The following is an 11,561-nucleotide window of genomic DNA, read 5'->3' as shown; positions in this document are numbered from 1 at the left end:
AATGATAGCTGTGTCCTTTTGTAGTGTGCACATATATTTATCATCAAACTGTGATAACTGTGACTAAATTCAGTATATATACGTCTGCCATATGTTGCCACCCCTCAAAAATTCCTGCCCCCTTCTCGCCACCCCATCAATATTTTTCTAGATCCGCCCTTGATTGCAATGCTCGGATTTCATAACAAATGTCAGTAGAACAGGAGGATTTGAAAATGAGTGGTTTATTAATAAATCCGTACGATCTTACCTTCACACTGTGGAAATACAAACGGAAGACAGAAGACTGAAAATGGGCGGGGCTACCCAAGATGGCGTCAATCTTCATCAAATATTTTCATCAACAACACACAGATTCAGTTTAGAGTTACGATTCAATGAAATCAAAATGTAGGTTTTCATAACAAATATCGCTGGTTTAATTGATTCATGATTCATCAACAAACTCGTATGTGGAGAAATAATATTAATCATTAATATCATACTCCACTTTCAAGTCCCATCCTATTAATTTCTTCTTACTCAAAAAATGTTTAATTGAGAAGTATGTAAATTTTTATAGTAAAACGTTTTTTTTTTAATTATTATGTAAATGTCAAGAGAGCATCTTTATGAATATCTGATGCATTCTCTCTCTCTCTCAGTGCAGTAAAACACTCATCCATACGCTCAGCATCACTGTCGTCATGGCAGCGAGGGGCGTGTCGGGGGCGGAGCTTCCTGGGTCAGTGGATGTGAAGGGAATCTCATTAGGTTCGGCAGTGGCAGCACAGTGCTCTTGATTGGTGCCAACGCAGGCCGCGAATGCCATGGCATGTGCGATGTAGTTCTGCTCGAAAACTCCCTGGAAGAGATGAGCCATGGGTCCACGGGCAAACAGAGCCACATCCTCGCCTCCATGGGTCTCAGAATCCAGCGGGACGGCCGACTGCTGAACATAGTCCTTATCGGCTGAGAGAAAGAGAGAGAGAATGAGAATAAACACTTACAACATGTGCATGAAGCATTAAAATGTACGTTTCTTACTGGTGTCGACGTTACGGATGTCTGGACGCTTGTTGTCGATGATTTTGTGTCCCGGTCCGTTTCCGTACATCAGAGTTGAGTACGGTAAAAGGTCCATGGCAAAGATTGGAGACTTTCCTTAAAGATGAAATATATAATGATTAAGGGTGGAATGGTACACAAAAATGACAGTTGGGAAAGTTTTTACGTTGGTTACCTAATAAACTTTAGCTCTGTCTTTCAACACTCTTTGTACCTCAGCATTAATTGATATTTGTACATATGGTTGCTTACTGGTGATTGTGTATTTTTATTTTTACTTTTTATTGTTAATCACTTTTTTAAATAGCAACACACTACTTCAGTCTCACAGCCTCGTTTTCATTCCAGTCAAAAATTTAATATGGCACTAGCTAGGTCTATTGTCTGATACTCATTTGAAAATGACGGAAGCCCATTTCTGCCACTGAAAAAATAAAATAAAAAAGGTAATTGCAGCTTTTCATCTTACTATTCGCCATTTTTCTGCAATTCTGACTTTTGTCTCTCACATATTTGACTTTTTCTCATTATTGAAACTCACAAAAGCGAGTTATAAAGTAAGAATTGCATAATAGAAACTTGAAGTTCTGAGAAATAAAGTCACAATTCTAAGAAATAGAAGTCAGAATTGTTAGATATAAACTCAAAATTGTAAAATAAATAAATAATTATTTCCCCCTCAGAACTGGAATCTATATCTCACAATTTTATCAACGTTTTTTTTTAAAAGTCAGAATTGTGAGAAAAAGTTTTGCACAAAATTAGCAAGTTTATATCACGCAATTCTGACTTTTTTTGGCAAAAATTTTGAGTTCATGTCACGCAATTCTGACTTAATTTTTTTGAAAAATTTCGATTTTATGAAATGCAATTCTAAATATTTCGAGCAATTGCGAGTTTATATCATGCAATTCTGACTTTTTTGATGAATGTTGAGTTTATTTCATGCAATTCTGACCTTGCTTGTTGCAATTACGAGTTCATGTCACACAATTCTGACTTTATTTTTTGGAGAATTTCGAGTTCGTGTCATGCAATTCTGACTGTTTCGCGCAATTGTGAGTTTATATTGCGCAATTCTGACTTTATTTTGCGCAATTGCGAGTTTATATGCAATTCTGACTTCATTTCTCGCAATTGCGAGTTTATATGCAATTCTGACTTTATTTTGCGCAATTGCGAGTTTATATGCCATTCTGACTTTATTTCTCGCAATTGCGAGTTTATTTATATGCAATTCTGACTTCATTTCTCACAATTGCGAGTTTATATGCAATTCTGTCTTTATTTCGCGCAATTGCGAGTTTATATGCAATTCTGACTTCATTTCGCGCAATTGCAAGTTAATATGCAATTCTGTCTTTATTTCGCGCAATTGCGAGTTTATATGCAATTCTGACATTATTTCGCTATTTCGATTGCAAGTTTATATCCCCTATTTGCAAGATGTAAACTCACAATTGCAAGAAAAAAAAGTGTCTATTTGTGAGACTAAAAAGTCTCAATTACCGTTTAAAATCTTTTCTTCAGTGGGTGAAACAGACTTTCATTGAAAATAAAAACAAGAGTTAAAAAAAAAGTTCCTCAGAGAATTTAAGGGGCTAAAATAATACTGCATTAATTTGTCCGAAAGACAGATGTGGACTTTTTTCGTTATTAATACTTGTACCCAGAATGCTGTTCCCTCTGAACGGGTAGCCGTTGAAAGTAAACGCGTGGGAGTGGTCAGCTGTGACGACTGTCAGAGTCTCCTCCTCATTGGTCAGCTCCAGTCCGCGTGCGACAGCGTCGTCAAGGGCAACCGCCTCATGCAGCGCCATGGATGCTCGACTGTCATGGTGTCCCTGATCGATACGACCACCTGTGAAAGGTTACGAAGATCAAATCTTATCAACGAACATGTGAGATTTTAATCTGAGTTTGATTCATCTGGCAATGATGCTAAACTACCGATATTGCACCTGGTTTATTAGATTACATTTTCTGATTGATTTTGTGAATAGATTTGTGGCTGGATGGACAGAGTAGCTATGAATTGGTCTTTTTGTTGGTGAATTGTTTGGTTATTTGGTTGATGGGTTGCTTGTTTGTAAACCGATTACCTTCGACCAGCAGGAAGAATCCTTTGGGATTTTTCTTCAGGATCTGAATGGCTTTCTCCGTGGTTTCTGAGATGGAGGGATCCATGCTGGGATCTCTCTCCACATCAAACCGAAGATCACCCGGCTCAAAGAGAGCTAGAGAGACAACATTTACCCATTTTTATTCCAAATTCCATTTAAAATCATAATCCTTGAAACTCAATGCAGCATGAAGCAGGGTTATTATAGTTTACTAAAACCAAAACTAAAGTTAGGGTTATTTTAACTGAAAATAAATAAATAAATATAATTAAATAATAAAAAATAAAAATAAATGTAATATGTATATATATATATATATATATATATATATATATATATATATATATATATATATATATATATATATATATATATAACAAAATTAATTGAAATAATTTAATTGCTTGGGTTATAATTAGTATTATTTTAATTGAAATAAAGATTAAATAACATAAAATGAACATAATACATATATAAAAAAAAAATTTAATTGTTAGGGTTACTGTTATGGTTATTTTAATTGATATAAGGATTAAATCATATGAAAAAGATGAATATAATAATTATAAAAAATTATATTAGATTAAAAACCTAAACTAAACAAGGTTGCTACTAAATGAAATAAGTTAAAGTCTGGAAATAAACTGAACTAAAACTAAATTAAAATAAATTAAACCTAAACATTAATATTAAAAAAACTAAACAAATAAATCACAAAGGCATATATCAAAATTACAAAAACATTTACTAAAATCTAGGTTAAAATATATATTTTTAAATTTTTTAAAATATAAATAAAAACTCTAATAGTACATGAATAATACAAACAACACTTGTATGAAGCTCATGAGCTCAGTTGCTCTGGTTTAGAAACATTTGTTTTGTCTGAATGAATGTCTCTCACCCATCAGATAATCTGTCTTTTCAGGATCCACTGCATCAAAGTCTGTCTTATTCCACACGTATCTCGCAACCTACACGTTTATGAGATATATTGTGTGTGAAAATGATGCTGAAATGTGTTTTGAATATAAGTGCTTTCTTAATTCATTTCTCAAAACCAGAAACATTTTCAGCATATACCTTTCAGTTGTTATTTCTTGCTAATAGGAAAGGAAATATTTCACAGTGATGAACCAGATGCTGTTCTGGGTTTCCTTACCTTTCCCTCCTTCATGCTCAGCCACTCATTTATGAGGTTTCTGTTGTCTTTTCTCTGTCCTTGTGCTTTCAGGTCTGCGGGATACTCCGGATCAGGAAACCCTTTAGGCGTCATGTACTTCCGACCTCCTCCGATGATCACCTGCTCACAAAGTCATCTGTTCGCTCTCGAGTTTTCATCAGGTAAACAAAGACCCGTTTACAGATCACACTCAACACCAAGATCAGGATGAGTTTGTGTCTTCATCAGGTTTGTAGAAATGTAGCACTGCATCAGTGTCTCATCAATGGATGCTCTGCAGTGAATGGGTGCCGTCAGAATGAGAGTCTGATAAAAACATCACAATAATCCACAGCACTCCAGTCCATCAGTGAACATCTGGAGAAGACAAAAGATGAAACTAATCCAGCATTAAGATGATTTTAACTCAAACACATAGAGTCTATAATCCATAATAACACTTCCTCCAGTGAAAAAGTGCATCTGCTGTTGTTTAGATCTGTTTAAACGCTGCTTGATCTGTGCAGATTTCTCTCCTGATTCAGACCAGGAAAACTTGTTCACTGGAGGAAGTGTTATTATGATTATAGACTCTATGTGTTTGAGTTAAAATCATCTTAATGCTGGATGTGTTTCAGGTTTTGTCTTCTCCAGATGTTCACTGATGGACTGGAGTGCTGTGGATTATTGTGATGTTTTTATCAGACTCTCATTCTGACGGCACCCATTCACTGCAGAGCATCCATTGATGAGACACTGATGCAGTGCTACATTTCCACAAACCTGATGAAGACACAAACTCATCTACATCATGGATGGCCTGAGAGTGAACACTATTCCATTAATATAATGGCTAAGTTGCACTTCTGATATCAATCGAAACACTGTCCAGTGTCTCTCTGTCTCACGTCTATGTCGGTGTTTCGGAGCAGCTGTGAGGCGATGTCCATACAGCCTCCAGTGACGGCAGAATTCGGCAGGTCAGCATCACTGTACCACGTCCGGCTGGCGCTGTGAGCGTATGAAGCAGCAGGAGTGGCGTGTTGAACACGTGTTGTTGTCACTATACCCACAGACTTCCCTTAAGACACACACACACACATGTTTGTTTTTGTGAAAAGTGTGTTCATCCCATAGGTGTAATGGTTTTTATTCTGTACAAACTGTATATTCTATGGCCCTTCACCAACCCTACACCTAACCCTAACCCTCACAGGAAACTTTGTGCATTTTTACTTTCTCAAAAAAACTCATTCTGTATGATTTATAAGTGTTTTGAAAAATGGGGACATGGGTTATGTGCTCATAAGTCACCCTCTCCATGTAATACCTGTGTCATACCCATGTCATTATACACACACACACACACACACACACACACACACACACAGCTCTGATTTATGCAGTTAATACTTTCATATTATGCACAGGGCTGTCCTTGTGTGGCATAATTCAAACAAAATTAAGTTTAATTACTCAAATAAATATATTATAAATACAATAAATAAAGGAAAACTAATTAAAAAAATATTAAAAAGTAGATAAACAAATAAAAATGAGAAAAGCAAACAACAAAATTACAAGTATTTAAAAAACTCTAAATATACAGTAAATATACATACAAAATACATGCATGAATAAGTTTATATGCAAAAAGTAATCACTGGAACACTTGTTTTTTTAATTTCCTAGAGCCTCAAAATATGCATGTCGATCATCTAATATGGAATGAAGAACAACAACAACGAATGTGAAAATATCAATATTAAAAATGTTTGAAAAAGGTTATTAGCAGTGAATAATCAGTCAAAACCACAGTGAATGGCCCAATTTTTCTAATGATTTTTTTTTTTTTTTTTTGTGATTGTGTGAAATTTTACTGAATTTCATGATCATTTAAGGTAGTAAATGAATTCAAATATGAGATTTTTTTTATGCATTTATATATCACAAATTCATCAGGTCTTGGCTTGGTTGCAACAACAACAACAAAAAAAAGTCAACAAATTAAACACAGTCTAAATTATAAGTCTCAAATTACTTTGATTACTTTGATGCTACCAACTACTAGTAATTATTTGATATGTAGATTATATCAGAGCATTTTTTTATTCAGGGTCCATCAAGAAAACCAGCCAGTGATGCATTAAATTTATTCTAAATTTTTTAAAATTATTTAGTGTGATCATGAATGAAATGTGAAAGAAGATTTAGCAGATTAGATTTAATGGATGATTGATGAGCTTAATTTTTGACGCATTTTCAGGTGGAATAAAAAAATATTTGCTTGAGATTTCTTATGAATATTTCAATCATTAAAAAAAAGCATGGTTCGTTGATGTACAGTAAGTTATAAATCAAGCAATGAAAAAAAAAAAATATTTACATGCAATACAATTACGCTTTAAAACTGCAATACTAACACACATGCACAAAGTGTTTATGCCAGCCCTGTTTATGGCTTGAATAACAGAGTGATAGAAGATAATACCGAAAGAGAAGATAAACTCAAGGTAACACAAAGATAAGCGGATGCATGCAGAAGGGCAAATGTGAGTGTTTTATGTGTACACCTGGGGTTTGTGATCTTCATTATTTTGCGTTTGGGTTTGAGTGACACTTTGCTTGATTTAAGAGTGAAATCCTCGGCTTGTGTACCTGCGTCTTTAGCCCATTTGAGGATGGAGGTGACCTCGTTGCCCTTCTGCGAGCGACACACACCGTTGCGAGCGGCTGCGCTCACACCAACCGTGTTCAGGTTGGTTTTGACTCCACACAGATACGCTGTAGCCGTCGCTGCACTGTCAGGAATCTGAAAATCCACTGTATACACCTGCAAACACATATTCACAGTCACTGATGGGTTAATATGGGTCTCTAATACTAAAACAAAAACATTTTTGTCCCTTGAACTAAAGTTGAAATATAATCAAATATAAAAACATTAGATGAACATTTAACAAAAATGCTCCCTTGACAATTTTCTGAAATAAGTTGCACTGAAATTAATAATGAAAATATCAAAACTAAATAAATAATAAAAATTATGAGCACATACAAATTACTAAAACTGACCTATTAATAGAATATATAAAATGTTTATAAGCATGAACAAAAGCTACAATTAAATTAAATTAAATGAAATATAAATATTAAATTAAAAATTTAAAGAAACAATTTTGAGACATTGCCTTGGTAAATAACTGAAGTTAGTTTAAGTTGAAGCACTAAAATTACTGTAAATAAATAAATTAAATAAAAATATAATTAAAGGATTTTATAGCTTTTTTTAAGTTTATTCAAAATATAAAAAATAATTCTAAAATAACAATTTAACTAAACCTATTAAAACATTTTTATTAACTGAAATAAAGCTGAAATCCAATAAAATTTTAATATTTGATGAAACTTGAAATAAATTAAAACTAAATGGTAATATTTAAAAATAAAAAAGCACAAGCAAAAACAAAATTACTAAAAAATAAATCAAATTAATTGTTATTAATAAAACTATAATATTATTTAATAATACTTAGATAACTGGTTTGACATCCAAAACACATCCCAAACATGATCTGTTTGAGAAGAGAACTTCCTACTCAACCGATGGAGTGAGTTTGGGGGCGGGTCTATCTGTGTGACTGACCAATGACAGACTTAAGGAAGTTGTTTGTTACCTTAGCAAGACCCACAAAAGGGAACGTGTCCATATTCATGACGGTCTCCTCTCCAGAGCGGTTTTGTAACTGACCCTTCAGGATCCGGGCAGCCGTGATGGTGGTAACACCCATTCCTGTCCAAAACAGCACACTCAATCATCACATCCACAGCTTGCTCACTTCATATTACACACACACATATGTCTGAAATGGCCTGATCTGATTGGCTGATGCAAGGTTTGTGATTTGTGTGCTAAGCTTTAAGACAAAATATTATAGATAAAAAAAAAATCATTTTTTTTGTTTGTTTTGTTTTGTCATTCACTGGATTTTGGACAATTTTGTTTCTATAACATGCCTTCTTTCAGACTAGTGGAATGAAAATATCCAAAATACACATTTATGAGTTCATTTGAATATACTTTATCTATTTGTGTCTGTATATTTCGATTACAATACATCTCTTTAAAGAGATTTTCCTCAATTGCAATAGCACTTGCATACACCAAAACTTAGGAGTTTATTCATATTAATATTCTGAAGGTTTTTATAGAAGGATTTGTTTATATATCATTCGCATGGTTTTATTATAATACTTTATCTGTTTGCGTCTATAAATTTCAGTTAAAATCCATATCTTTATTTTATTTTTTTTCTCTATTTCAGCAGCACTTTCAAACACCAAAACTTAGAGGTTTATTCATATGAATAATCTGAAGGTTTTTATAGAAGAATTTGTTTATATATCATTTGCATGGTTTTATTATAATACTTTATCTGTTTGCATCTATAGATTTCAGTTAAAATTAATATCTTTTTATTTTTTCTCTATTTCAACAGCACTTACAAACACCAAAACTTAGAGGTTTATTCCTATCTATATTCTGAGGATTTTTGTAGAAGGGTTTGTTTATATATCATTCATCTGATTTATTATGGCACTTTATCTATTTATGCTTATAGATTTCAGTTATATATATATATATATATTTAAACTATTTTCATTAAATTAGTTTTTTCTCTACTTTATTAGCACTTACACACAACAAAACTTAGAGTTTTATTCCTCTCTATATTCTGAAGATTTTTATAGTTGGGTTTGTTCATACTGTATATCATTCACTGATTTATACAACTTTTAATTCCTAAAATTATGGTTACAAATAGTGATTCCGGCTTTATCCAGTTCAGATTAATACTTTGTATTCTCTGGAAATGTGTTAAAATTAGTTTAATTTAACTAGTTAATGCCTCATAACATTTCAGAAACTTGTAATACAAAACAATTGACTTAATGTACTGTAATTAATCAACTAGGGAAGTATGGTGATATCTCTCAGTTAAATTTTAATAAGACTGTACCCTTTTCACCTGTAGTGTCATGCTTTAATAATAAACACTTTGTTGAAGGTTGTAAAATGTTCATCTTACCATCTCCCAGAAACAGCACAATGTTTTTGGCCACATTAGTGTTGAGTTTTCTGCTGAGAGCCGAACGCAGTGTGTTTTGAGCCGAACTCCTCCAGAACTCTGGATTCTCCTCTTCAACTGAGATGAGGATAAACAAATGCTACACACATTAGTTTTAAAGCATCAGATTCACTCTTAACCAAAAGGAGTTTCCATTGTCATAGAAGAACCTTAACAAAACATTATTAAAAGAAGCCTTTTTCAGTGTGAAGAGCATTTCAATTATCTTAGAATCTTGTGTGCAATGATGAAGGTTTAATGATATTAAAGGTTCTTCATGAAACCATAATGGCAATAAAGTAGATTTTTAAGTGTTTATGTTAATGCTTTTCTAAAGAATAAAGATAAATACGGCTGAAATATAATGAAAGATAAATATTTGATGAAAAACAAATTTAAACAAAAAAATAAAAAAACTAATAAAAATGATAAAACACATGAAATTACTAAAACTCAAATCAACATTAAAATGGAAACTGAACATAAATAAAAGCTAATCCAAAATATTACAATATCTTTGTAAAAAAAAAAAAGTTACAAATTAAAGCTATATAGATATATTACTTAAAAATAAGAAAAACGAATAAAACAAAAAAAGCATGTAAAATTACTAAAACTTAATGTAAATTATACTAAAAAAGCACTTCTCCGAAACAACTTTTCCACAATTTAATAACAAATATATAGATAGATAGATAGATAGATAGATAGATAGATAGATAGATATAAATATAGACATAAGTATATATAAGCTAATTCAAAATACTAATAAATACAAAATAGAGGGCTGCATTGGGATTGGGAACCTAACTTAATTTGTTTTTTTTACATTTTCAGAAGTAAAATTGGTTGCAAATGCCATTCAGGTTGGCTATAAAAGGTTGCAAAAATTCTGCGGTTTGTGGATCTCTAATACCTTCATAATTTCTCTCAGACAGCAGTGAGAGATCATATGGACAGAAATCTCCTGCTTCTGAAAATGAGGCCAGTGAATGAAAGAGAGCAGCTGTCTGAAGACAGAAGCGGAGGAACTCTTCAGAACGACTCGAAAAGACTTTGATGTGAAGTGGATCCTCTTGAATGTGGACTGGAGTGGATCAAATCCACGAGCCGCAGGCACTGATTAGAGAAGCAGCTCAAAACTCAAACCCACACACTTTCTACAGATAAAAGCGCTCAACCACTCGTCTCTATCTGTCTGAATAACACAGCAGCTACAGTACAACCACTAACTATTCATAAAAACCCTTAATCATAACATACTTTGTTTCTACTTGTCTCTAAATTATTCTGAAAATGATAGCATATGCATGTATGATTTTTTATGTACTTCATGGCTGCATGTCCTAAATATACAAAAATATGTATTTTTTTGGAATTGCACACACACAAATACATACAAGCCATTACTGTAAAACGGTGTAAATAATGCATCATAATTCATTAACCAAAGTATATTATTGGTAAATTGGTATTTAAACTACTGTTTGAAAGTTTGGAGTCTGTAAAATTGTTTCTAAAAGACTTCTCTTCTGCTCAGCAAGGTTGCATTTGTTTGATAAAAAAGAGCAAAAATACTGATATATTTTTTAAATTTAAAACATCTGTTTTCTGTGTGAATCTGTGTTAAAGTGTAATTTATTTCTGTGATGCACAGCTGTATTTCTAGCATCATTCCTCCAGTCTTCAGTGTCACATGATCTTCAGAAATCAGAATAATATGATGTATTTTATTTTTTTGGATTCACAGAAAGTTCAAAAGAACAGCATTTATTTGAAATATAAATCTTTTGCAACATTATTACTGTCGTTACTGTCACTTTTGATCGATTTAAATCATCCTTGATGAATAGAAAGTTTTAATGTCTTCAAGGAAAAATAATAGTACAAATGTTATAGACATGAAACTGATGACAAGCTTCTCACCTGATCCGGAGCTCATGCACAGCAGATAACAGAGGACAGACACACGCACAGCAAACATGATGAGACCACACCGAAACATCCAAGAAACCACATAAATCAGTTCAGACAGACGACCTCTGACCCCCAGTGATGTAAACACCGTCTCCACCAATCAGCACACAGATCCCAGACGAC

At 33.0% G+C, this 11,561-nt stretch overlaps 1 protein-coding gene across 1 annotated transcript; it reads right to left on the bottom strand.

Moving 5' to 3' along the window:
* Positions 1-206: 206 nt before the first annotated feature.
* On the bottom strand, positions 207-11,482 carry LOC113058819 (alkaline phosphatase-like). The gene is made up of 11 exons (XM_026227061.1): positions 11,388-11,482; positions 9,423-9,539; positions 8,010-8,125; positions 6,991-7,165; positions 5,241-5,413; positions 4,333-4,473; positions 4,075-4,144; positions 3,150-3,284; positions 2,717-2,908; positions 1,027-1,143; positions 207-951 (listed from the first exon to the last, which is right to left on the bottom strand). The coding sequence occupies exons 1-11, from the start codon at positions 11,464-11,466 to the stop codon at positions 641-643; spliced, it is 1,626 nt and encodes a 541-aa protein (XP_026082846.1). The 5' UTR covers positions 11,467-11,482; the 3' UTR covers positions 207-640.
* Between the last annotated feature and the right edge of the window lie 79 nt (positions 11,483-11,561).

The sequence above is a fragment of the Carassius auratus genome, chromosome 40, assembly GCF_003368295.1.
Source record: "Carassius auratus strain Wakin chromosome 40, ASM336829v1, whole genome shotgun sequence".
Taxonomy (NCBI): Eukaryota; Metazoa; Chordata; class Actinopteri; order Cypriniformes; family Cyprinidae; genus Carassius; species Carassius auratus.
Note: the sequence above shows the minus strand (reverse complement) of the source record. Positions and strands in the feature narration are given on the sequence as shown.

Bases quoted from the DNA above. Each gene is read 5' to 3' on its own strand.
- LOC113058819 (XM_026227061.1), bottom strand. From the start codon at position 11,466: ATGTTTCGGTGTGGTCTCATCATGTTTGCTGTGCGTGTGTCTGTCCTC. The intron at 8,126-9,422 runs GTAAGATGAACA...TGTTTTGGACAG, and splicing joins TGTGCTGTTTCTGGGAGATG to GAATGGGTGTTACCACCATC. The intron at 1,144-2,716 runs GTACAAGTATTA...TTCATCTTTAAG, and splicing joins CAGAGGGAACAGCATTCTGG to GAAAGTCTCCAATCTTTGCC.